We start from the raw sequence: 27,500 nt of genomic DNA on the forward strand, positions 1-27,500 counted from the left end.
GCTGGAGAAGGGCAAGGCGTAAGGCTTTACTATTACTATTTAATATTGCTATTATTATATTCTACTACTATTGTTTACTATTACTGCTACTATACTTTACTACTATTGTTTACTATTACTGTACCATACTACTATAACTATATTGTACTACTATTGTTTACTGTTTACTATTATTGTATATTACTGTTACATGGAGCCGAAGAAGGGCAAGGCGTAAGGCTTGCTATTTATTATTACTATTTAATATTACTATTACTATACTATACTACTATACTATACTGTTTCACTATTGTTTATTATTAGTGTATAGAGCGTAGAGCTTTGTATGACAAGTGCATGTAAAGAAATTGACAGTCATGATTTTATGCAATTATTTTTTTCTCATTTAATGCCATTTTCTGGCTTTGTCATCACATGATTTTTAACTTCGGGGCTAGCCACCTGGTATATAATAACTTTTGCAAAATATACACTTACGTATGTCTTTTTTTCTTTCAATCAACTTTTTTTTTGCTAAAGCACATTGAGCTCCATGTCTAATATGAGTTGTGCTATGTAACTAAATAATTGGAAAGGAGAGGCTGGAGCACACCACAGCTTAGTTTTCAAGACTTTATTTTGTGCACACACCCGACCCGACCAACGCTTCGGTGTTGCTACACCTTCTTCAGAGTCATCTTTTTGACTGAGAAGAAGATGTAGCAACACCAAAACGTTCGTCCGGTGTGTGCACAAAAAATTGTCTTGAAAACTAAGTTGCAGTGTGCTCCAGCCTCTCCTTTCCAGTGATGTCTGTCCCACTGTGATGCACCTGCAAGCTGAGTGAGGGGTGATGCAGGAGTCCCAATTCATAAGTAAATAATTGAAGAGTTCAGATGCAAAACCCCCTAAGTGCCTTTTCAGAAAATAATCTTAATTCATTTTTATTTATATTTTTTTATTTTATTTATGTAATATAACTATTTATATGTACATGAATGTAAACCAAACCAACAACGGGGTTCTCTAAAAATATAGAAGTGCAGGTCTTCAGAAATGGAGTTAGGGGTTTTTGCATCTGAACTCTTCAATTATTGTCTGCTGTGTGCTGCTGCAGGTACTACATTGAGGTGCTGCTGCATGACTGGGGGTACCACGGCTGGGTGCAGGTGGGCGTGTTTAAATGGAAGAGCCCCTACACTAATGCTCAGGCCTTCGAGGCCAGCAACGAGAAACAGGTCCTCTTCAGCAGATACAACATCCTCACAGAGAAACAGGTTGGTAATACCAGATCAACTACACAGGGGTGCGCTTCTAGACAGCATCGTTGCTAACTAAATTAGCAACTTGCTTGGTTGCAATGCAATTTCCCATTGGCCACCTACGAAGTTGTTAAGTCGTTACTCGCAGCGGTACTTTCGAGAAGCAGGCTCCAGGTAACTGTCTGTGAAGATTCTTCATCCAGACCATGATATTCAAAGTAGTTGAACCTGTATGCGCCTGTACATTTTAGATCCAAGAGAAATGTACTTCCTTTTCATTCAAAAAGGAGCAGAATTGCATATTTTGGACATAACCAATCAGCACTGCCTTCCAAAGTTTTTGTTACTTAACGTAAAACCATTTCCTGTCCTTACCTTACAGAGGTGAGCAATTATTTTGGCCACATTGGGTGTTTGAATATTGAATGAAGGTATATATAGATTGCAGGTATATTCCCCGTGCCAATAGTAAGAAATAGTACGGTATACACTGACATAACTTGTCAGCTTTGCCATTCCTGCACGCAAAACCATTATATCCCCGAAGCGCAGAGCGTTTTTTATTTGTCACATGGCACCTTTGGGGACACCTAAGGTCACCTTAGAAACAAAAAAATGAAACAAAAAAATGAAATTAAATGTAATCAGAGAGAGAGAAAATGAATTGAAGTCCTTTATTTTTAATAGATGGATCTTCAGCAAACTTTTGTACATCATGAATATCAGCTTTACATGATCGGTTGCTCATAACAACTTGCAATACGTTGCTCATGTTTTCTGGTTTCATATGACATACAGTACATGTTTAATCTCTGGACTGAGCGTGCTTCATCTACTGCTTGTGTTGTCTAGGTGTTGTACACATTGATATGACATAGTACACACATAGTACACATTGATATGATATAGTACACACATAGTACACATTGTGTCTGGACTGAGCGTGCTCCATCTACTGCGTGTGTTGTCCAGGTGTTGCGCTTCGATGGCTGGGGTGCCACAAAGGCGGCCGTGAAGGAGGTGCAGACCTTCACCCTGAGCAGTGGCTGTTTCTCCTCCTCCTCATGTGCCTCCACTTTCTACACGCTGGGCTACGGAGCGCAGAGGACTGGTAACAACACACACCTTACCGACAGAGATATTCTAATTCAGTGGTCTCCAATTATTTTTCACCAAGGGCCAAATTATGTAGAATAGAATAGAATAGAATAGAATAGAATAGAATAGAATAGAATACACTTTATTTGTCATGCAAGCATGAAATTTATCTTTCGTCTCACCATAGAAACATACATGTACATTCACTCCATTAAAACACTCATACTCTAAAAAACATAAATACACATAAAAAACATTGCACATATCTGTAGTACAAATGAAGCTGAGGGCCAAACAAATCGCCTTACTGTATGGCCACAGATGGCATACATACTGTACATGTTTTAGTTTGTTCTAACCTCATGGTGGGCCAAATGTTTGCCATGCCCGGGCAGGATCTGGGGATTTTGGGGAGGACAGCATGAGGGAAGTTTATTCCCAAACCCTTTTTCCAATCCAGAGACAATGCAGTGGGCTTTGCATGAACAACAGTAGACAAACAACAGATAATAAAAACAAAAGAGATAAAAGTATAAAGTTTAGAAAATATATGAAATAAATAATGGATAAGAGCATTGTGTGTGTGTGTGTGTGTGTGTGTGTGTGCGTGTGCGTGTGCGTGTTTACATTTTTCTTGGTTCACAGGGCCAGTGGCTGTGAGTGCATCGGCAGATGACATTGCCTCTGCTCTAAATGGACTCTGGTCAATTCAGCCCGACTCTGTCTCTGTCACCAAGAGAAAGCGACACTCATCAGTACAATACATGGTGACGTTCAACTCCAAACGAGGTGGGACTCTTAACTTCCACTTGACATCTTTTGACAAGTGTCTTATCCTCATATGGTTTATTTTTATCATCTTTTCAAAACGGAACTCTACCTCACTTATCAGAAGTGAATTTTTGGTCATCGACTGTACGACTAGAAGTTTCCACAATACATCTTTAGTCTCTCTGTGGACGATATAGAATGTACGGTATCTATAATAAACTAATGAACTATTTAGTTAACTATCGAAGGTGTTTTATCATATTAGAGCCAGTAATGGAACAGTAAATCTACGGTAAATACGTAGTTATATTGAAGACAGCACTATTACAGATGGCAAATCCAGTTGAATGGAAAACGGGTCTACACAACAAGCAGCAGGTGAATTCTGTCAGACAGAAAGCAGTGTGTCGTTATGGTGTGTGTGACACATGACCTGTGTGGCCTGCAGGTGATTTCGAAAGCCTGTCCTTCTGGAGCATGGGCAGTGATGTCACAATGACAGTCACCGAGGCAACCAAAGGGGTGGGGAGCCTGGAGACCTTCACCATCCTGTGGGGCGGAATTCCATCCGGCCCTATCCCATTCAACGCCTCCGAGACAGAGGTCTGTACACACACACCACACACACACGCACGCATGCAGACACACACACACATGCACACGTACACGCACAATCCCATCCGGCCCAATCCCATTCAACGCCTCCGAGGCAGAGGTCTGTACACACACATGCACATACACACATGCAGACACGCACGCATGCAGACACACACACGCACACGCACAATCCCATCCATTCAAACTACCTATACACTCTGAGATTGATATAATTGAAAATGGCATGACAGTATGTTGATTAATTCTCCTGTATTCTGTTCTGTGCTGTACAGGTGTTGGAGGCCCTGATGAAAATGGCCAGTGCTGATTGTCCTGTCAACCTGCTGACTACGGAGAGCATGGCAGTCAAATACAGCAGAAACTACGAGGACGAGCACACTGGGGTAAAGACAAATACTATCTACTAAATTAGCACCAGCCAATTGACCAAATGCTGGTAAAAATTTTGTTTGGCTGGTAGAAAATACCAATTTACTAGCCACTCTGACCCATTGACCCATTAATGAGTGTGTGTTTGGCTAGTAAGATTAACATCTACTTGCCATTTGGCTGGTGATGAAAAAACTGGAATTTCATAAAAGTTTTTCCAGTCAGGGAAAGTCATGGAACTTTACTGTTTTGCATGTCCAGTGATGGAATATCATGGAATTTTCTTAACAGCTTTGTGAAAGCAAAACATTTTTTATTTGGTGTATAACATTGTTTCTTACTGGTTATACTACAATGCTTCGACACAAACGGTTTGGTTTCGCGCTGTAATGTGCAACATTATAGAATGCAATGAGCCCATTGAAGTCTGGCAATGGCTCTGCATCGGCTCTAGGGGTGAAGATAATCTTCAGTTTTCACACTTAAAAAAACGTATCGTCATTTATTTTTACGGAAGTGGTCACGGAATTTCTGTTTTTTTGAGTCTGGAAAGTCATGGAAAGTCATGGAATTTTATATCTCAATTATAAATTGATATGGAATAAATATTGTAATATTTGTAAATATTTGAAGAGACAAAGACAGGATGCCAATAGATGAGCAAGTGTAACGCATGTTTACTTGGTAGTAGCACATATCTAAAAGTGTGTTAGTTGAGAATCTGAAGAATACTTTAATGTTCGAAACGTAGTTTTACCATGGAATAAACACCAAAAAAGGGATTTCAAGGGTGTTGACTCCTCACTAAAACTAAAGGGTTGCTGGTTCAAATCCCAACCTTCCAGTCCCTATTGCTCTCCATCACTGAGGTGCCCTTGAGCAAGGCACCTAACGCCGCACTGCTCCAGGGACTGTAATCAACCTGTAAATAACTGTACGTCGCTTTGGATAAAAGCATCAGCTAATTGTAATATAATGTAATGTAATGTAATGTAATGTAATGTAATACTACCATTCTGGCAGTTCTCTGGAGACATGGAGAAGAGGGGGACAGTTGTGGCGGAGACGGAGGCGTACTGTGGACGTCGGTCCCTCAAGAACCCTGAGATCCTCTTCAGCTCCCACGACACCACAGAGTCTGGCGAGAAGTACGGAGAAGTCAACATCGAGCAGCACACGATGGTGAGGGATCACTACTGTTCATTTTAATATCAAGCAGCACGCTATGAGTGCTCACTTCTGTTCACTTTAAATATCAACATCAAGCAACACGCTATGGTGAGAGCTCATTTCTTTATTTCAATTTATTTTTATTGTGAAAAGCATTTCAAAATATTACACATCCATATACATTCAGAGTTTTGTTTTTAAGTACAAGATTACAATACCAACAATAACCCATTTATAATAATAACAGAAAACAAATAGCAAAACCCACCCCCTATCCTCACACAAATACACAATCCATCCTGGGACTTCCTAAAGACAGCTCATTTCTTTAAAGTGATACTGTCCCATTTTTGGAAATAAACTCATATTACACCTCCCCTTGAGTTAAATATTTGAGTTGTACCTTTCTCCTGTACTTTCAACCGTTCTCTGAATACGGCAGTGCAAATTTTACCTCCAAGCTAGCAGTCAATATTGACTCCTATGAGACCAACCAGTTAGCCGTCAGCTGGTCTCATTGCACTCAATGTTAACGGCTTGCGTGGAGGTAAAATTTTCATTGCCATATTCAGAGAACGGTTGAAAGTACAGGAGAAAGGTACAACTCAATTATTTAACTCAAGGGGAGGTGTAATATGAGCTTATTTCCAAAAATGGGACAGTACCACTTTAAGTCAACATCGAGCTGCAAATCTAAACACAACAACCTCTCATTCCTCCTTCACAGCTCTGCCTTGCCTACAAAGGAGGCCTGAAGAGCGAGCTGGGTGTGAAGTTCACCTACGTGAACACTCAGGGGGCAAAGAAAGACGCTACGGCTAAAGTTCCCCTACCGGCTGCCGACGGCTCAGGGTAATTATTATTATTATTATTATTATTATTATTATTATTATTATTATTATTATTACGTCACTGCCAAAGTTCCCCTACCGGCTGCCGATGGGTCAAGGTAGGGCCGCATTTTAACTCTGGGTACTACAGAGTACACTGAAGTCTTATTTATTTGAATGTCCAGTGAGTGCGTAACATATCTAGGTGTTGAATGTATTAACAAACATTTTGGGCCTGTGCAAAAACTAAAATCCTTAAATAAAATACACTGTCACCTTGGAATTGCAGAATACCATGTTGATACGGTATTGATGAATTAATAATTGATGGTGTGAGTTTGTGTGTGTGTGTGTGTGTGTGTTTTGTGTGTGTATCTGCGTGCCTCTGTGTGTGTACGTGTGTGTTTGTGTGTGTGTGACAGGTGGCAGTATGCTTGTGTGGACCTGATGAGTTCGCTGCAGACTACCTATAGGGGCAGCAACTACATGATGTCAGAGCTGCATCTCTATAAGGACGAGGAGGCTGAAATAGAGGAGGACTACTATGTGGACGCAGTTCACCTGGGGAGGATGCCCACCGTCACCAACAACAGTATGTATTGTATTACCTCACCTGGGGAAGATGCCCACCGTCGCCAACAACAGTATGTATTGTATTAGCTCACCTGGGGAAGATGCCCACCGTCACCAACAACAGTATGTATTGTATTAGCTCACCTGGGGAAGATGCCCACCGTCACCAACAACAGTATTGTATTAGCTCACCTGGGGAAGATGCCCACCGTCACCAACAACAGTATGTATTGTATTAGCTCACCTGGGGAAGATGCCCACCGTCACCAATAACAGTATGTATTGTATAAGCTCACCTGGGGAAGATGCCCACCGTCACCAACAACAGTATGTGTTGTATTACCTCACTTGGGGAAAATGCCCACCGTCTATAACAACAGTATGTATTGTATTAGCTCACCTGGGGAAGATGCCCACCGTCACCAACAACAGTATGTATTGTATTAGCTCACCTGTAATGCCCCCCGTCACCAACAACAGTATGTATTGTATTAGCTCACCTGGGGAAGATGCCCACCATCACCAACAACAGTACATACTGTGATGATAATAATAATAATAATAATAATAATAATAATAATAATAATAATATTAAAGGATTTATCCGGAGTTGGAACAAGTTTGCCTGATTTTTGCATGTTTGGGATGAAATACAGTCACTCTAGAGCAAAATCAAGGCAAAAGGATGCGTTTTGAGAAAGTTTGATAATATCACGTTAGCCTCGTTAGCCATATCAGCTATGCAATATGAAAGATGCGGGCATCGTTTTTCGGCGGTTACACACATTTCAAAAACACAACATTTTAAAGTCTTGCACAGCTCAAAACAACGTCACACGTACCTCATAATATGTTGAGGGTATCCACACATAAACTGAAGTGTCCAAAGCCCTTCGTGTATTCTTGAAAGGTCTGCAGAATGTGTTTTGTGAAGCTACTACCTTGAGAATATCTAAATTACGGTCAAGACAACTATTTGACACTAAAGTCCACCAAGTAGATTGCAGAGTGCGTCGCACCATCAGCTGTGGTTACTCGCTATGGAAATAATCATAGCTGATGATGCGACGCACTCTGCAATCGACTTGGTGGACTTTAGTGTCAAATAGTTGTCTTGACCGTAATTTCCGTAATTTGTGTTTTTGAAATGTGTGTAACCGCCGAAAAACGATGCCCTCATCTTTCATATTGCATAGCTGATATGGCTAACGAGGCTAACGTGATATTATCAAACTTTCTCAAAACGCATCCTTTTGCCTTGATTTTGCTCTAGAGTGACTGTATTTCATCCCAAACATGCAAAAATCAGGCAAACTTGTTCCAACTCCGGATAAATCCTTTAATATAATACATAGGATTCACTGTATATAGCACTTTCCCAGACACTTAGAAATGTTTTACAGACTATATAACATAAAAAACACGCAATAAATATATACAAAAGTCATACAGAGAATCAATAAAAGTATACAAAAGTACAACAACAAAATAACAAGAGCACACAGCAGTGGAAAGTTTCATGTCCATAGTGTTGTTGATGGAGCAGTACTGTGTGGTGGAGAGGTTAGCAAACACACAACGGAAGGAAGGGGTGATGAAATGCCACGGGGGGCCCTGCCGTTGCCAAACGTCTTAAATAACCCGGATTCGATTCCCGGCCCTGGTCCTTTGCCGGCCCTTCCCCGTATCTCTCTCTCCCCACTCGCTTCTTATCACCACCTTCACTGTCCTGTCATAAATAAAGTCAAAAAGACAAAAAAGATTTTTTATAATAATAAAAAAAAGAAATGCCACGGGGATACAAAAATCCAAAACAGCCTATTGCCCTATTGCGTCATATCTTTCATTTTTGGCCTTCTTGGTCATGGTTGTGTTGCCGTAAGTTATTTCTTCCTCTTTCCCTTTCCTCTTTTTTTCATGGAGTCATAATTGCATGCAATCTTTGTGCAATCTCCTCCTCACCCTTGTTTTTCTTCTTGTTGTTGTTCTTCTTTCTTTTCATTCTCTTAACGTATTTATTACATTATTGTTACATTACATTACACTTAGCTGATGCTCTACACGTAATCCAAAGCACCTTTCAGTTATTTGCAGGGTGGAGCAGTTTGGGGTTAGGTGCCTTGCTCAAGGGCACTTGAGCCATGGTTGGAGGTATAGGTGGAGGTCAGGTGGGATTTGAACCTACAACCCACAGATTGAAAGACCAACTCTCTAACCATTGGGCCACAGCTGTTCTTCTTCTTCTTCTTCTTCTTCTTCTTCTTCTTCTTCTTCTTCTTCTTCTTCTTCTTCTTCATGTATTCAGTATACGGATGAACGGCCAGCCGGGTACTTGCTGGTAAATGTACGTTATGCCCCTTTATGGGGGAAAACAAACCGAATGTCTCATTAACTTAAAGTGAGCGTGTACACTTGAGCTTGTACAGGTCCTTGTCTTTCGTTTATTCTTTCCCAACACCACCAATTGACTTGCATCGGCTTTCCCCCCAATGTTTTCCCCCAAAAAAGGGTGTAATGCACATGGCAAACGTCATGCCGTTCATGCGTATCATCTGTGTCCTCCAGTGATGCTGCAGCAGAGAAGGCCTCCTGCCCTGGCAGACTCTTCTTCTTCTTCCTCTTTTTCTTCTTCTTCCTGTTCTTCTTCTTCCTCTTCTTCTTCTTCTTCTTCTTCTTCTTCTTCTTCTTCTTCCTCTTCTTCTTCTTCTTCCTCTTCTTCTTCTTCTTCTTCTTCTTCTTCTTCTTCTTCTTCATGTATTCAGTATCATCTGTGTCCTCCAGTGATGCTTCAGCAGAGGAGGCCTCCTGCCCTGGCAGACTCAGGTCACATCCTGGACGAGGTCAGCGTGGTGAAGAGCATGGAGGGCTCCAGCGTCAGCTATGAGATCAGCAGCTCGCCCTTCGACTGCGCCTTCGACTTCCCTCTCATGGAGCTCGGCTTCATGCAGGTGAGCAAACCAAACCGGATCATTACATTAGATAAATAAATACATCAGAGGTGTCAAAAGTAAGTTAAAAGTAAGTAAAAGTAAAGTTAAAAAAGAAACTCAGTTTCCTTCCAACACAGATAAATTATCGAGTAAAGAGTAGACCTGTGTACTTGTCTTACGATCAGCTGAACGAATAGTGTGCTGCAAACACTAAGGATGATTGTGATTGTGAGGAAAAATTAACACGGGAGAGCTGGTATGGCATAACACACGGCATTAAAGGGTGCAGCATAGCTGGAGTTCGATGATTGTATTCTGTACTAGGCTATGCTAGGATCTTGCATTTTATGCAAAATATTGTGTGGATGCATAGTTACGTAGTTTCCAGTCTCACACAATAAAGGTCTTGAGCTGAGGGGAGATCTTTCTATTTCTGTTGTGGGGCTCTAAATGAACACCTGCCAAATGCTGGTGAAAATGCAGTTTAGCTGCTAGAAAAAGCCCCTATAACCCATTAGTGACTGTATGTTTGGATAGTAAGGTCAACACCAGCTAACCATTTCGACTGGTGAAGAAAAAACGCTCATTTATAGTCCTCTGTGGTAGCAGATGGGTGAATGACCTTTTGCCCTCTGTTGTTATAGGCTGCCGTCAACAAGGTTCCAGGAGTTCAGGTGTACAGTCAGAGCGGCGCAAGCGTGACTGTTACACGCACACAGAGTGCAAGCCCCCCACTCACCGGCACCTTTGACCTGGAGATATACGGACAACGCATTGAGGGTAAAATCGAAACACTTTTCTTTGTTTCAGATTGTCGGTGCACATGATGTTATATATGCCGTGTTGTTAGACATTGTTGCTCATCCAATACATTCATGTTCATCACGAATTGAACTTTTTGGGATAAACCATGGAATGGTGCATTGGATGCATGCAACCAATGATTCAATGTAGTAGAAAACTACACTTTTAAAAAAACTACACTACACTTTTTATTGCTCACGTTTCAGTCGTACAGTCGTTCTTTAAGTAAAGAAGGCCTGAGCAGCTTAACTGCAACTGAATCCAATTGAAATTAGATTAAATATAGTTGCTTGAAATGAGCTGGACTGAATTGAATTAACCTCCAATTGAAACAAAATTACTGTAATTGAATGACATTTTCTAAGTCTGTGTGTTTGCCTGTGTGCAGGGCTGTCTGTGGACGTATCAGCTGACGACCTGAAGTATGCGCTGCAGGGAATCCCAGAGATGGGGGCGATTGATGTCAAACCGCGAGGCAGCTGCAGAGGCCGACAGTGGGTCATCGACTGGCTCAGCAATCCTGGAAAACAACCTGTTCTTCAGGTGAGGCTGTCGGGTTTTAACCTTTGACAAGGGTTTGACTATTGAAAAGGGTTTTCAATTCTATAAAAAAGAATGTCCTCTACAGCAATGCATGATTCTAGAATACCAAATTGCATTGTATGGAGCTCAAAATTCTACTGTATAGAGTTTCCATTGTGTGAGCATTCATCTCACACATGGTGTGACGATACACAAACGAAGCAGCAGATTCATATGCTTGATAGAGAAGTGTGCATTCTAGAATAGTAGTATGGAAATATGCATTCTAGAATAGAATACGATAGAATAGAATCAAACAGTTTATAACAATGAGTGTGTTTACATGCAGTTCAGTATCCCGAATATGATCGGGATATTAAGTCTTGAATTAGCGTAAGAGTAAACACCTTTTCCAGACTTAACTATCCCGTATAAGCCCTTATTCGGCATACTAAGAAATCAGGATGTGCTAGGTGGAGTACTCCGACAGAAGTCAGGATACTGGCGTATGTACAAACCCCAACTCCGATGAAGTTGGGACGTTTGGTAAACAGTGAATAAAATCAAAATGCTATCATTTTCAAAACATTCAATCTATTCATTAGATGGAGAATAGTGAAAAGACAACATATTAAGTGTTAAAACTGAGAAAAAATATTGTTTTGGGGGACATATGTACTCATTTCTAAGTTGATAAATCCAACACGTCTCAAAAGAGTTGGGACGGGGACAATAAATGACAGCAAATGTCGAGGAAGACTAAAAACAAAACAAAAGACAACACTTAACAGTTAAATACATTAACCGATGAGATGATTTTATATAAAAAACAGTGTTGATTCCTATCTTGGACATGATTTCACCAGCTTAAATGGTGGGTGTATTCCTTGTCATGTTTTGCAATGTTTTCCTTTCTGTAGTGCTTACAGTGTGACAGGTCTTGACCAAAAACCCACCATTTTATCACCTGCTGGTCCTTATGATGGAGCCAAACTGTTAAAACATAGTAGAGAATGCAATTTGACCTTACTATGTGGCAGTAATCGAAGATCTCCCTTCAAAATATAATGCATGAGTGGCTTTTCATGCTGTTTAAAACCCATTTATACCATTCAGCACTGTATTTAACTCTACAGATGAGTGAGAACATCTTAACCAATGCACTACTGCACCCGCATGCCATCATGGAGGCTGACTTTTGAAGCTAGCACTAACACAAGTTGGATGGTCCATTTTTACTGTAGCACAGGATGTGCAATGCTCTATTATTGTCAAAAAGAATGGACTTCTACAACTTCTGCTGACTTCTGTAAGCAAAGGACAGTTTCCCATGTCTTCTGGGTCTATTTCAAGTGAGCTCAGGTGCTTAGGAGAATGTTACACCCCTGTATCATTTTCATGCATTAAGCATTCTTAATATGGTCAATTTTCAATAGCTCTAATTCCTGGAGTGCTAGAGTGAGACTACAGCCAATAAATATTTCATGATGTCATGAACCTATACAATGATTTTATTAACAAAAATATGTCTTATATACACTCAATCGTGGTAAATCAAAGGGAATTCAAAAATGTATGTAATAACTATGGTAATTATTCCCTTTGCATCTTTAATTCTGAGTGACTCAGCCTCTCTGTGATGATCTTATACCTGGACACCTATATTGTCTGTCAGTACAATTCATTTTGAAATGTTCTTCTTTGTTGTTTTATCTTATTTGGATGTTTACTAAATTTCACTGATCCCCGTCCCAACTCTTTTGAGACGTGTTGGATTTATCAAATTAGAAATGAGTATATATGTCCCCCAAAACAATATTTTTTCTCGGTTTTAACACTTAATATGTTGTCTTTTCACTATTCTCCATCTAATGAATAGATTGAATGTTTTGAAAATGATAGCATTTTGATTTTATTCACTGTTTACCAAACGTCCCAACTTCATCGGAGTTGGGGTTTGTAAACACCTTATCCCAAATACAGGGGCTTCCCATACAACGCTGTTGCTGGTATCCAGGCTACACACATTTGAAGAGAATTCTATGACGGCCAAGAATGTAGACTGGGATATAACGCTCTGTGCTCATATAAACAACTTATCCCGAATATGATCATAACCGAGATATACCTCATATTCGGGATACTGAACTGCATATAAACACACTCATTATACAAAAAGAGAAGACAAGCTAGCTGGTTTCAGGCTAGCTGGTCTCATAGGATTCAATGTTATTTGCTAGCTTGGAGGTAAAATTTGCACTGACATACTCAGAAAACGGCTGGAAGTAGAGACGAAAGGTAAAACTCAATCTTTTAACTCAAGGGGCGGTCTAATATGAGCTTATTTCCAAAAATGGCACAGTATCACATTAACATGGCTCCTTTCAGAACACCAAGTCACATTTAAGACAAAAAAAATCGATGTGATTATCCACCCTATGTACTGATGTGTTTTTTGTGGTGCGTTGTGGCGTGTGTCAGGTGAACAGCTCTGGTGTGGTGGGAGTGGAGCCCAGGATGGGAGTCCATGTGAGGGAGGAGGGAGGACTGTTCATGCAGACCATCATAGGAGACCAGCTGCGCACACCTGAAGACAAACCACAGGTTTCTACACTTCACTACGGTTTCTAAACCACAGATTTCTACACTTCTCTCTCTCTATCACACACACACACTCTCTCTCTCTCTCTCTTTCTCTCTCTCTCTCTCTCTCTCTCTCTCTCTCTCTCTCTCTCGCTCTCTCTTCCTCCATCTCTCTCTCTCTCTCTCTCTCTCTCTCTCACATACACTCATTCACTTACTCCCTCACTCACACACACACATGTGCACGTGCGCGTTCACCACAGGTAAACCCATGCTCTCACACACACACACACACACGCACAAAGAGGTATATGTAATGATAAATGTAAGTCGTGTGTGTATTTGTGTGTGTGTGCGTTGCGTTGCGTGACAACCTTTCCATGTGTGTGTTAGTGTGTGTAGTTCATGTTTTTATGAGTGTGTGTGTGTATGTGTATCAGAGCATGGCAACCCGACCGAAGCCCGACGGGCCGGGTCGGAACCCGACGGGCCGGGCCGGACTCGGACAAAAAAAATAGAATATCTGTCGGACTCGGGTCGGGCTCGGGCTTGAACCAAACAGACATTGTGAAAATTGTAAGCAATCAGAGGAAACGTTTCAATTCATGCAAACAGCAGTTTTGTGACTAAAAAATAAGTAATTGAATATGCATAAATGAAAATGTTGGTAGGCTACTCGTGCGAGTGATTATTATTGGCTGTATGCACGCGCCAGTTACCAGTGGCAACATGGACGCTCACTCCCAGTCAGCCGAGCAGGAATGCCGAGTCAACTTGCTTTCTTAATAAGCGCCAAATACAGTTGTCAGTGAACGCGTGGTATTTTGTTGTAGGCCTAGTGTAGGCCATGTTTTAGCATGCCTTCGGTGCTGTCTTAAATGTTGAACATAAAATGACGAAGTTTGTCACTGCATTGCTCGCCAAGGATTACATTTCCAGCAAGGGGTAGCAAGGAGCATAATATGGATTAAAGAAGACGCACACGCTACGTGGAGTTGCCTAAGGTAGGGGCGAAGAGGTTTCCTGTTACTACCCAGGTAGCAAAGTTTATCTGGCCCATTGTTGGCCCGATCCTTTTTTCGCGAGTGATAACAGTCGGTCCGATTCTGGCTTTGTCCGCGGCCCAATAATGGTCCTATTACCGTATGCCGACAGTGTCGGCTCAGTGTTGGCTCAGTTACTGCATGAGACTGACAGTTATTTTCAGTGTCGGCAGAGTGTTGGCTCAGTTACTGCAAGAAGTGACAGTTATTTTCAGTGTTCTATGAAGTGTTGGCTGAGTCACGGTAACCAGTGTTCCAGCCGAGCCGACTCTCAGCCGACAGTGCCGACATTCTGCCAAGATCAGGCCGACTGTTCTTAACGGTTTTTGCTACCTGGGTACTTTGTCCGTGACATTTCATGTCCTTCACGTAGGTTCTTAATTCTTGTCACTTTTACTGTAGCCTACAGTTGTAACTATGCGCGTGCAACCTTTCCTGATTTTATATTGACCGCATGGACGTCAGGGAAATGACATTCTCTTGGAGGGCCGAACAGGCTACTGTTCTTCGGGGTGAACTTATAGCCCATCCTTCTTAACGACAAGGAGTGGCATCTTCACCGGCTCGCGGGGATTTATTTGCACTAACAGTAACGTAACAAATGCGTCCATAGCCGCGCTGACTGCATCCAAACCGTATTCATTAGTTTTCGCCTTTCTTATCCTCTCACGCCCCTCCCATGCATTTGATTACAGCACCCAACATCTCTGGTCTAACCGAAAGAAACATAAGGTGCGCTGTCACATGTATGCGTGTGTTTATACTTACTATGCGTGCGTAACTAAATTAGGCTACAGCAAATTGCCTCATCCCTATCCTGGCTATTTATCACGTGCTATTTTGAGTATGAAGGAGGCCACATAGAAAATATTGCTTGCGCACAGGTTCTGTTGTTATTACAGTGGTCTCGGGCTTCGGACGGGTTCGGACACAAACATTTTAATTAGTCTCGGGCTCGGGTCGGGGTTGATCACTTTTCTGTCGGCTGAGGGCCGGGCTCGGACAGAAAAAACCGGCCCGAGCCACGCTCTAATGTGTATGTGCTGTGTCCTCTGCTCTTGTTCCCAGGTGGAAGTTCGCATCAATGGCATCCCCTCTAAGTGCTCAGCAGACTGTGGCTTTGGCTGGAGTGAGGACAAGACCCCCCTGGTCACCGGCATCTCTCCTGCACAGGGTACACAACCATGTCTAAAACTCACACACTACGTCTACTGAATTTAAACCATTACTGTACTTAACAACGTTATTGTTGTAGCCGATAGAAAGGAATCACTGGCATCTCTCCTGCACAGTGTACACAACCATGTCTGAAACTGACACACTACGTACTGAATTTAAACCATTACTGTACTTAACAATGTTACTGTTGTAGCCTGGCCGCGCCAAAACCCCCTACAGCAAAGCTGTGCCGGGAGCAAATTCATTTTGCGGCCACTAGGGGCGTCTAGATTTCTAGGCTAACGTTATTATTGTAGCCGATAGAGAGGAGTCACAGGCATCTCTCCTGCACAGGGTACAACACCATGTCTGAAACTCACACACTACGTCTACTGAATTTAAACCATTACTGTACTTAACAACGTTATTGTTGTAGCCAATAGAAAGGAGTCACAGGCATCTCAGGTACAGAACTACGTAGACTGAATTTAAACTAAACTAAACTACGTTATTGTTGTAGCTGATAGAAAGCAGTCACAGCCATCTCCCCTGCACAGGGTACAGAAACTGACACACTACGTGTACTGAATGCAAGACATTACTTAATAGCAAGTAATAGAATAGTAATAGAAATAGGAAGGAGTCAACGGCATAATTGACATTCATGCTTCAACCATTAACCATGTTGGCTTAGTGACGGTTGTATTGGTTATTAAAGCTTACTCTTCATTTCAATGGGAACGAGTTGTAGGGTTTGTGCCATAAATGTAAAGATGCTACTGGATTTCACCATCAACATGTAAAAGGATGCAATATGATTTTTTGAGTCTGTATATATATAGATAGATGTTTACTCAAACAGTGAAATGGTCACACTTCACTTTTGTCCATGTTCATTTGTGCCCAGTCAGTGTTTGTTTTGATAGATCATATTGTGTTTTGTTTTGTGTGTTTAGGATCCAGTAGTCTTGGGACGGTCCTGACCATCAGTGGAACTGGTTTCCTCAGCCAGAACGCCACCGTTTGGATCGGAACCACCGAGTGCTCTGTCACCCAAGTCACAGGTGAGCTACACTAGAGCAAAGACAGGCCTGGAATTAATGTTTGTTCATGGTAAAAATAATTATATTAAAAGGGATTTCCCCTGTACTGTTTATGATATTGAACATGCAGAGAAGTTATACAATCTGGGCATCTGTAACGTATTCAACACATTGGGCTTTGTGCATCCCTTTTCAACATGTTATGCAGCCTGAAACATCCATCATTATCAAATTAAATGAGTGCTGGCTGTTTCTGCTTCCATAAAAATCTTACTCCTCCACTCTGCTTTCGACCCTCAGAGACGCGGGTGAGGTGTTCGGTCGGCCCCGCCCCCGCTGGCGTTCATCCCGTCATGCTGAGCTTCCCCAGCCTCGGCAACGCGCGTTATCAAGGAAATCGGATCTTCAATTTCACCAGCCAGCTCACTGTCTCCTCATTGTCGCCGACCTCAGGCAGCGTGACAGGTACGTCACGGCAGTGTCTTACTGCAACTCACTACAGCTGAGAGAATTTTTCAGTGTGAAGGATAATTTAGGGTATGATTCTGACTTCTAGGAAATGTACAGTATGTCTGTGTGGAAAATATCTCACTGCTGTTGTACATGTGTTGGAGTACTCCAGGGCTCAGCTCTATCTCCTACCCTCAACAACTTTTTCAGCAGGGAACCACTTTTAGACTTATGAATATTTTCGCAACCCACCCACTATAGTCTTGGCCTAGTGATGGAATTCTAGCAATATTAGCAGACAAACTATTCATGGAAATCTAGCAATATTAATGGCCAAAGGACAACGATTGACACAGCTTTTTCACAGAGGAGTCCGGAAACATAACTGTGAAGTGAAAGTGAAAGCCCAATTGGGAAATTCCAACTCCCATTGTCATGGTGACACAGCAGCACAAAAGTGTTCACAGCACACACCGAAATTGCATTTATGCCTCACCCGTGCAAGGGGGCAGCCCCCAATAGCGCCCCTAGGGAGCAGTGCGACGGGATGGTACCATGCTCAGGGTACTTCAGTCATGGAGGTGGATGGGGGAGAGCGCTGGTTAATTACTCCCCCCACCAACCTGGCGGGTCGGTAGTCGAACCGGAAACCTTTGAGCTACAAGTCTGACGCCCTAATCGCTTACCCATGACTGCCCATAAACTCTATATAAAGTAAAACCCCCCAAAAACGGATTTAAAATGGTAGGCACCTCACTCTACTAAATCTAGTGTAATCTCCCATTACATGTCCCCCCCCCTCTTGTCTGTCCCTGCAGGTGGTGCGGTGCTGACAGTGACAGGTTTTGGGTTTGGTCCGGACACGGAGGTGACGATCGGATCGCAGATGTGTGAGGTGCTGCAAGTGGACCTCAACCAACTCCAGTGCAGAGTTCCTCCGGTAAGAAATATTATGGCAAATGACTTATAATGAATGACCTGATTGTTTGAATTTCATTTCATTACACTACATTGCATTTGGCAGACCGTTTTTAACCAAAGTGACTTACAATCGAGGACATAATCAGAGCCTACGACACTTTTGTCCAACTCCCATTGTGACACAGCACACAAGTGTTCACTGCATTTTATGCCTCACCCGTGCAAGGGGGCAGCAAGGGGGCTCCAAGGGAGCAGTGCGGCGGGACGATATCATGCTCTGGGTAACTAAAGGGCCGTGCACACACATCGCTGCTATTTACTAGCTTCTCGCTTGCTCGCCTACTCGCCTCTCTTTCATGGAATGTTTGCTGAAAGTTCCCGCGGCTTTAACTGCCAATGAACAGGCGAGAAGTACTGAACTCTGCCTTCCATTGATTACTCGCTTACTCGCCTCGCTTTAAGATAAAATATTTTCAACTCGGGATCCGCCCACATCGCATCGCTTGTACAGTACTCGCCTACTCACCTGCTAGTCTCGCTGGAACAGATTGACATTCTATTGAGTTCATTCGCTGAGCGAGTAACTAGCAGCGACGTGTGTGTATGGCCCTTCAGTCATGGAGGAGGATGGGGGAGAGCACTGGTTAAATAGTCCCCCCACCAACCTGGCAGGTCAGGAGTCGAACCCGCAACCTTTGGGATACAAGTCTGATGCCATAACCGCTTACACATGACTGCCCAACTGTACGCTACACTTTAATTGGGACTCTACACATCAGTCCTCTGTAAATGTAAACGTGAGTGACCATAGGCACATCAATATCAATAGTAATACAGTGATGTTCCTTCCTATTGCAGGCATCAGTCGGCTCCCATATGGTGACGGTGAGAGTGGGAGAGATGAGCCAGGCGGCAGCAGACACTTACACCTACAGCAACAGCCTCACCGCCACCATCACCAGCATCAACCCATCAACCACCACAGTCAGCGGTGAGAAAAACATCATCTTTTTGTCACAGTCCCTCTCTTATCGCCTTTAATCCCACCCAACACCACAGTCAGCGGTGAGAAAAACATCATCTTTTTGTCATAGACCTTCTCTTATCGCCTTTAATCTCACCAACCACCACAGTCAGCGATGAGAAAACCTCTTTTTGTCATAGTCCTTATCTTCCATTGTTCAGTAATGGTAAAAACCTACCACCCAGCACTATCAAGTTAAGTTTGTAAATTAACTCAATTTGAGGAAGCCTCCAGTTCAGTTAATCCTCAAGTTGAGTTAATTTACAAACTTAGGGCAGCTGCAGGACAACTTACTTTTTCACATTTAACTGGCTTGCAATGGTTTACCGTGTACATGTAACATAATATAATGTAATGTAATGTAATATTCTGGTTGTGTTGCAGGCCACAGGCTTCTGGTGGTGCGGGGCAGGAAATTTGGCGTTCGGGGAGATGACAGCAGAGTGTTTGTGGGCCAGAGAGAGTGCCCTCTGGTGGACTGGAACGCCACCACCATCGTCTGTGCCCTGCCGGCACAGGCCCCCGACACGTACCACATCAGTGTCCAGCTAGGCAACCTGGGATACCCCAAAGTCCGGTGAGTGTCCCTGACAGTGTTGCCAGATTGGGCAATTACCCGCCCCATTGGGCTACTTGGGATGGCCGTCTGCGAGTAAAAACGGGAAAAAGATTGCCATTTGCTGTTTTTTTCTGGAGTTTTATGCCCCTTAGAAATCAATGCAATTTGTTGAAATTGGGCGGAATTTAACACATTTTGGCGGTTTTTGAGAACCTTTTGGCCGAAATTTGATCAGACACATCTGGCATCACTGATTCCTGAGTCTTCAAACACTACATGGCCTCTCTGTGATTGTCAAAAAGTCCCGAAGTCTTGAGTCCCTTCAGCTTTTGTTATTGGATATTGGTGAAAGTGAAAGTGAAAGCCCATGTGGGAAACTCCAGCTCCCTTTGTGATACAGCACTCCACAGCACACAAGTGTTCACTGCACACAACGAAATTGCATTTAGGCCTCACCCGTGCAAGAGGGCAGCTCCCAATGGCGCCCCAAGGGAGCAGTACTGCAGGACTTGAAAGTGAGGAGGAGGACTTTGTAGGTAATGCGTGACTTGATGGAGACTTGTAACATCCAACCACGCTAGCAGCCAGACACCTCGCCTCGTCTGCCCAAGACCAGTAATGTTAGAAGAAGATTGGATAAAATGCATAGTGCAATGAAGGATTGAAGGAAGATACGTAATTTTCTCTCAAGGGAAAGCAGGGAATGAAGTACATTTGTGTTTTTGTTACTGTTATGTTTCTAAAGATGTAATGTGACAGATTTCTGTTGAGACATACGGTCGAGTTGTTCCTTTGATGTCTGAACGTGGGAAAAATTTTGATTTTATTTGCTTTTCTGTCTGTATGTTAAACAGTTCACATGGCACATTGGTTTCGTGATTTCAACTTGAGAGGGAATTACAGTAAGGGTCTGAACGGGTACAGGTCTTTNCGTCGAATGGATTCTTGAGAGGGGTCCATTCGAACAAAACGTTGGACCATTCGTATAAGGCAGGGGATCTTTCGTCGAGGACGTTCCGTCTACCGCAAAAGCCTACGAAACGTCCTTAAAATTGAACGAAAGATCCTTAGGTTTGAACTACAAACCCCAACTCCATAGAAGTTGGGACGCAAGGTGAATAATAACAAAATAGTGCAATTTTCAGAAGTCTGGTTCTGACACTAGTTGGAGAATGGTACAAAGAAAACATATCAAAACTGACAAAAATTATTGTTTTGGGGGGATATTCATGAATATGTAAATCCAACGTGTCTCAAAAGAGGACGGGGACAATAAAAGGCAGCAAATGTCGAAGAAGACTAAAAACAAAACAAAAGACAACACTTAACAGTTAATAGCATTAACCGATGAGATGATTTTATATAAAACAGTGTTGATTCCTATCTTGGACATGATTTCAACAGCTTAAATGGTATGTGTATTCCTTGTCATGTTTTGCAATATTTTCCTTTCTGTAGTGCTTACAATGTGGCAGGTCTTGACCAAAAGCCTGCCATTTTATGTCCTGCTGGTCCTTATGTTGGAGGTAATCTCTTAAAACGTAGTAGAGAATACAATTTGTCCTTATTATGTGGCAGTAATCGAATATCTCCCTTCAAAATATATTGCACGGGTGGCTTTTCATGCTGTTTAAAACCCGTTTATTTCATTCAGTACTGTATTCAATTCTACAGGTGAGTTAGAACAGCTTAACCAATGTACTACTCCACCCCCATGTTATCATGGAGGCTGACTTTTGAAGTAGCACTAACACAAGTTGCATGGTCAATTTTCACTGTAGATGTGCAAGGCTCTATTATTTTCACAAAGAATTGACTTTGCTGCTGCTGACTTCTGTAAGTAAAGGACAGTTTCCCATGCCTTCCGGGTCTATTTCAAGTAAGCTCGGGTGGATAGGGGAATGTTAAACCCCTCTATCATTTGCACACATGAAGCGTCCTTTAGCTGTAACACTCGGAGTGCTAGAGTGAGACTACAGCCAATATATATTTCATGGTGTCATGAACCTATACAATGATTTTAATGTCAAAAATATGTCTTATATACACTCAATCACGGTAAATCAAGGGAATTCAAAACTTTATGTAATAACTATGGTAATTGTTCCCTCTGCATCTTTAATTCTGAGTGACTCAGCCTCTCTGTGATTGTCTTATACTTGGACATTCAAATTGTTCATCAGTACAATTCATTTTGAAATGTTCTTCCTTGTTGTTTTATCTTATTTGGATATTTATAACATTTCACTGATCCCCGTCCCAACTTATTTGAGACGTGTTGCAGTTATCAAATTAGAAATGAGTACATATGTCCCTTAAAACAATATTTTTTCTCGGTTTTAACACTTGATATGTTGTCTTTTCACTATTCTCCATCTAAGGAATGTATTGAATGTTTTGAAAATAATAGCATTTTGATTTTATTCTCAGTTTACCAAACGTCCCAACTTCACCGGAGTTGGGGTTTGTAAACGTCCCTTCAGCCTGCCTATATTAGAAATGTAAATCAGCTTTTTTAATGCTCATTTTCACGGGTTTTGTTAATTTAAATATGTAAATCAGCTGTTTATAACGCTCATTTTGGTCAGTTTTGTTTTTTGTTGATTAAAACATGTAGGCTAAATCAGCTGGTTTTTTTGCTGTTTTTAGATGTGCTTTATAGTGTGAGAGCCTATGTATCTGATTTGGGGGCCTGTGGGATTTGGATGTTAATTTTTGGAGACATTTATATCTTCATTCTATAGGGTCTAAGGAATGAAAAAAAACATGTCTCCATTTTTTCTTTTGACTTTTAGTGCCTTTAACCCCTTAACATTCCTCGTGATTTGCCTGAAAAACGCCTGAAAAACCAATCCAAATTGAAATTGTAACTGTAACCCAGCCCTTTGTGCTATGGACAAAATAAGACCACTTTTGGAAAGCAGACATTCTGTAGTTATTTTATATTTAGTCAGATTCACTGTAAATTGTTCTGGTGAAATATGTAGATTAAGAAATGATTGTAATTTTTTTACTTTTTTGTCCATCGCCTAAAAAAATAAAATGTATATCTCTTAAACAGACCTTTTACTGCAAGGAAAGGGTTTACAGACAGAATGAAACAAAGGCAAGATGCTCTAAGAACTTTCATTTCAAATTTCATTACAATATCTCGAAATCTGTGCTCTCTACATGATTTTATATGTGGGTATGCCTAGGCGTTTTTCAAAGTACCATTTGGAGTCTCCAAATGGAAATTTTCTTAGAGTGTAGGTATGCTAATGGAAACATGCCACTACTTGTAATGCAACATCACAGACCAAAAAGTGATATATCTTTGGAGAGGTCACACTTTAGAGGATTGGATTACACTGTTAGAATACTCACAAAACCCTGATTGTTTGAAAACCCTGAATGAATAGGAAAAAAGGGGGGGATGCATGCAATCTCAATTTTTGTACTTAAGATGTACACATTTCTGTCATTAGTGTAAGTGACTTGTACTGTATATGCATATAGCTCATGACAGTCTCAAGGAGCACAACACAGCCTCAAAAATCTATGCAGGAAAAGCATAAAAAATCTATTAGCACAGAAGTTTGAAATGGTGTTTGACCAATCTACAATGTGCAGTTACTAAACATACATAAGACATTGACAAAAATCACCCACACACACATACACTGCAGTTAAAAAAGCATTCTAAATGTATTGAAATACTTTCTCTGACACATGCAATCATACCATAGTGATAACCACACACACACACGCAAATGCACACGCACACACACACACACACACATGCAGTAGAAAACTAACATACTGATAAAACAAACAGCTTTTTCACACATTTTGAGGAAAACAACAAGACCCACCCACAGAAAACACCTCCCCCACCTCATGACCAGGCGCTGTGTCTACCTGTTGATAGCGTGGAGAGGGCACTCACCAGGATCAACCTGCACAAAACAGCAGGCCCAGACAACATCTCTGGATGAGTGCTGAAAGACTGGGCTGAGCAACTAAAGCACGTCTTCACTGACATATTTAACACCTCACTAAAGCCACCTTCAAAGCCGCCACCATTATATCGGTGCCAAAGAAGTCATCCCCATCCTGCTTCGAAGACTACTGTCCTGTAGCACTGACCCCCATCACCTTGAAGTGCTTCGAATGGCTGGTCATGGCACACATCAAGTCTACCCTTCCACCCACCCTGGACCCCTACCAGTTCGCATATAGAGTCTGGCGCCCCCCTCTACACCCAGCCCTCACCTGGAAAAAAAGAGTCATATCTGAGAATGCTGTTCATTGACTTTAGCCCAGCATTCAATGCTATCATACCCCCAACAGCTGATATGCAAACTGGACAAACTGGGCCTCAGCACCTCCCTCTGCAACTGGCTGCTGGACTTCCTATGCCAGAAACCACAACACCTCGGACACCATCGCACTGAGTACAGGAGCTTCACAAGGGTGTGTGCTCAGCCCTCTGCTCTTCACCCTGCTAACACAGGACTGCAAAACAACCCACACAATACCAACCACCTGGTGAAGTTTGCAGACGATACAACCCTGGTGGGTCTCATCTCCCATGGAGAAGAGACGCACTACAGGACAGAGGTGGACAGCCTGGCCAGATGGTGCAGCGACAACAACCTCCTACTGAACATCATTAAGTCAAAGGAGATCATGGTCAACTTCCAGAGAGGCCACAGACAACACCTGCTACTGTGGAGAGAATGAGAAGCACAAAATTAATTGGAGTGCACATTAGTGAAGACCTCTCCTGGACCACCAACACAGTATCACAGGCCAAAAAAGTTCAGCAACGCCTCTACTTCCTGCGCAAACCGAGGCACGCCAGTGCCCCACCAGCCATCAGGACCACCTTCTACAGGGGAACCATTGAGAGCATCCTTACCAGCTGCATCACTGTATGGGGCGGAAGCTGCACTGACTACAACAGGAAAGCCCTGCAGCGTATAGGGAATTCAGCTGGGAAGATCATCAATGCACCCCTCCCCTCCCTGCAAGACATCTACACCACCCGCCTTACCCGCAAAGCCCTCACAATCGTGAGCCACCCAGCACAGAACCTGATCAGCCTCCTGCCCTCAGGAGCCTATGGTCCAGATCCACCAGACTCACAAACAGTTGTATACAGCAGGCCATCAGGATGCTGACCCCCCCCTGCCAACACTGACCACCACCACATCTTACACACACGCACACACAAACACACACGCACGCATGCACAACATATGTTTATACAGTGATATGCAGCAAGATCAATAGTTCACTACTAATCCAGATCATATCCAGATTACACCTTAAAAACAAAACGTTCATGAAAGATCAGGGATTGTGATTTTAAATTACATGTTTCGTAAAGGAATAGCTCTAGATTTTCCACCACTTGAGCAACTTTTAAAGAGAAATGAAATTGGGGAGAGACTAATCTTTGTAACTGGCTTTGACACAGACACACACACACACACACACACTGTGTGCAGTGAGGGCACTCTGAGGGCACTCCCCAAATGCCATTTTTCCTCAAATTTGGGTGATTTTGAGATTGTTTCAGAATTTGTTCCATTACATGTCTTCAAAATAATGACAGAAAAATGTCATTACAAGTCTTTTGGTTGCTTATTTTGTGTAATTGTATGAGCACGACCACGAATTTGGCAAAATAGAGACTGATTTTTACATCAAACCCACACATTCAAAATATGTAAACAAAAGTATTGTTCTCTAAAGAAGGTGATATTATGGAACGTTATTGGCATACTTTTCCACAAAACACTAAATTAGACCAGGAAATCAGGACATAAAACCTTACAAAATTTGTATTGGAAATTTTCAGATTTTTTTTGTTTTTTTATTTATTATGCAAATTAGGCCCTAGTTCATGAAATATGCGCACAGGCGTCCTGAACATCAATCCATGGAATACCTAATTCTCTAATACTCAGATACACCAAACTTGGTAGACTTATTCATATCTACCCCGTTTCTGAGTATCAAAGGGTTTGTGGGTATGTCATTCATCCAATCCAATCCAAAACGTATTACACATTTTTCTCTAAATGCGATTTTATGACTTTTTTGTTGCATGGAAAAGGCGATATCTTACACAGACCTAACTTGGGGAAAACCTTCTTAGCCACCTACTGCAACTTTCTATAGAGGGGCTTGTTGATATCTCATTCACATCTTGAGTTAGAACAAGGTTTCTAAAAGAACATGGCGTTTTTTCTTTTTTTTTTTTGGGACTTAGAACAGTATTTCATGATTTCTGGGCATACAAAAACAGATAGCCACAAACCCATCTGTAGAAAGTTGTATTTTGAGTGTATTATCACAATGAGCCCACATGTTGAAGTCTGGCCCCATCCAATGTGCCTACAGTAGCTTTTAAAATGTAACCTAAATATGCGCATATTTCATGAGTTTTGGCCTCATATGCATAAAAATAAATACAATTCAGAAAACTTCCAAAACAAAAAATCTTCAGTTGTATGTCCTTAATAACTTGGAGAAGTTTCATAGTCCTTTCAAGTAATCTAAATTTTTTGCCTATCTAGGTGTGCCCTCTCGTGCGTCTATTGCAGTAAAATATCAAAATCAGGTGGGGGAAAGGTAAGAAACTGGGGGGAAAAATGGAGACACATTTTTTCTCAAAGTTCAATGACTCTAGAACACATTTCAACTAGTCTCCAAAAATTAACATTGAAATCCCACAGAAATACATAGGCTCTCACACTATTTATAAATAAAATGTACTTACTCATTTTAATTGGTATGTTGTTTTTTTACGTTGATGCCGTTACATTTTTTGACAATTTACGTTTGCGCCTTACATTTTTTGACAATTATCTAGGTTACTTTCTACGCCTTACATTTCTGGAACAATATTTGAGAAGCTTTTTTTTCACTTTTACACCGTTACTTTACTCCGTTACATTTTTTGACAAATATCTGTAGGCCTATGTTACTTTCTACTCCTTACATTTCTGGAACAGTAGGCTATTTGAGTAGCCCCATCTGCGGGCAGACAGAGAGGCGGGACCAAGCACAGCCTTGTCGCTGTCTTGACCACTGAGCACATTTGGTTGTCATGCAGCGAGTTTTCCGACTTTCCGGTAACTTTTTAGATGAAAGCTTCTACCGTCTTCTGGGGGTCTGGAATATACCTACGTGTGGAGAGTAGGCCTATAGCTTCACTATTCAAATGAAATGCAAAGCACCAGCAACAAGAGAAAGCTGTCTGCCGACACTTTGATGTTTCTGATTCTGAATGACAACAAATAGTTCAAACATGAGCCAGAAAAGATACAACAGTGTCGGAAAACATAGCCTACAGAATGCACCCATGTTAAATCCATGTTACAGTTGAGAGAGAGAGAGAGCGAGAGAGCGTCCCTTCAGGCTGCCTATTTTTTTTTGTTGGAAATCGTCCTCCAATCCCTTCAAGCCTTCAGGCTGCCTATTTTGTAAATGTTTCAAAATGTAAATCAGCTGTTTTTAATGCTCATTCTAACGTTTTTTTGTTGATTTAAAAAGGTAATTCAGCTATTTTTCACGCTCATTTTAACTGTAAAGGCAATAGTCTTGAGCAATTATTCTATGTGTATTAGGCCTCTTTATTAAATAAGCTGGTAGCTACCTATTTTGGCCGTTATTAAATATGCTAACTGCCTATTTTGTTTTAGGTTTCGTTAGAATTCCTCCCATAGTTCTACTTGTCAGACATAGCCTAGAACTACTTGTAATTTGCACTATTGGTGGAATCGTTTTACGCAAACACG

General features: G+C 41.8%; 1 protein-coding gene across 1 annotated transcript in view; it reads left to right on the top strand.

Moving 5' to 3' along the window:
- The window catches only part of LOC134436055 (fibrocystin-L-like), a 92,810-nt gene that overhangs the window by 16,336 nt on the left and 48,974 nt on the right, over positions 1-27,500 (top strand). The window contains exons 16-33 of the mRNA XM_063185083.1: positions 1,097-1,256; positions 2,214-2,352; positions 2,985-3,128; positions 3,559-3,713; positions 4,001-4,111; positions 5,121-5,279; positions 5,995-6,119; positions 6,520-6,689; positions 9,452-9,618; positions 10,245-10,380; positions 10,793-10,947; positions 13,408-13,530; positions 15,621-15,726; positions 16,667-16,774; positions 17,054-17,218; positions 18,022-18,143; positions 18,983-19,115; positions 19,533-19,725. Coding sequence (XP_063041153.1) covers positions 1,097-1,256; positions 2,214-2,352; positions 2,985-3,128; positions 3,559-3,713; positions 4,001-4,111; positions 5,121-5,279; positions 5,995-6,119; positions 6,520-6,689; positions 9,452-9,618; positions 10,245-10,380; positions 10,793-10,947; positions 13,408-13,530; positions 15,621-15,726; positions 16,667-16,774; positions 17,054-17,218; positions 18,022-18,143; positions 18,983-19,115; positions 19,533-19,725 — 2,571 coding nt within the window. The remainder of the gene's footprint in view (positions 1-1,096; positions 1,257-2,213; positions 2,353-2,984; positions 3,129-3,558; positions 3,714-4,000; positions 4,112-5,120; positions 5,280-5,994; positions 6,120-6,519; positions 6,690-9,451; positions 9,619-10,244; positions 10,381-10,792; positions 10,948-13,407; positions 13,531-15,620; positions 15,727-16,666; positions 16,775-17,053; positions 17,219-18,021; positions 18,144-18,982; positions 19,116-19,532; positions 19,726-27,500) is intronic.

The sequence above is a fragment of the Engraulis encrasicolus genome, chromosome 20 (genome assembly GCF_034702125.1).
Source record: "Engraulis encrasicolus isolate BLACKSEA-1 chromosome 20, IST_EnEncr_1.0, whole genome shotgun sequence".
In the NCBI taxonomy this organism is placed as follows: domain Eukaryota; kingdom Metazoa; phylum Chordata; class Actinopteri; order Clupeiformes; family Engraulidae; genus Engraulis; species Engraulis encrasicolus.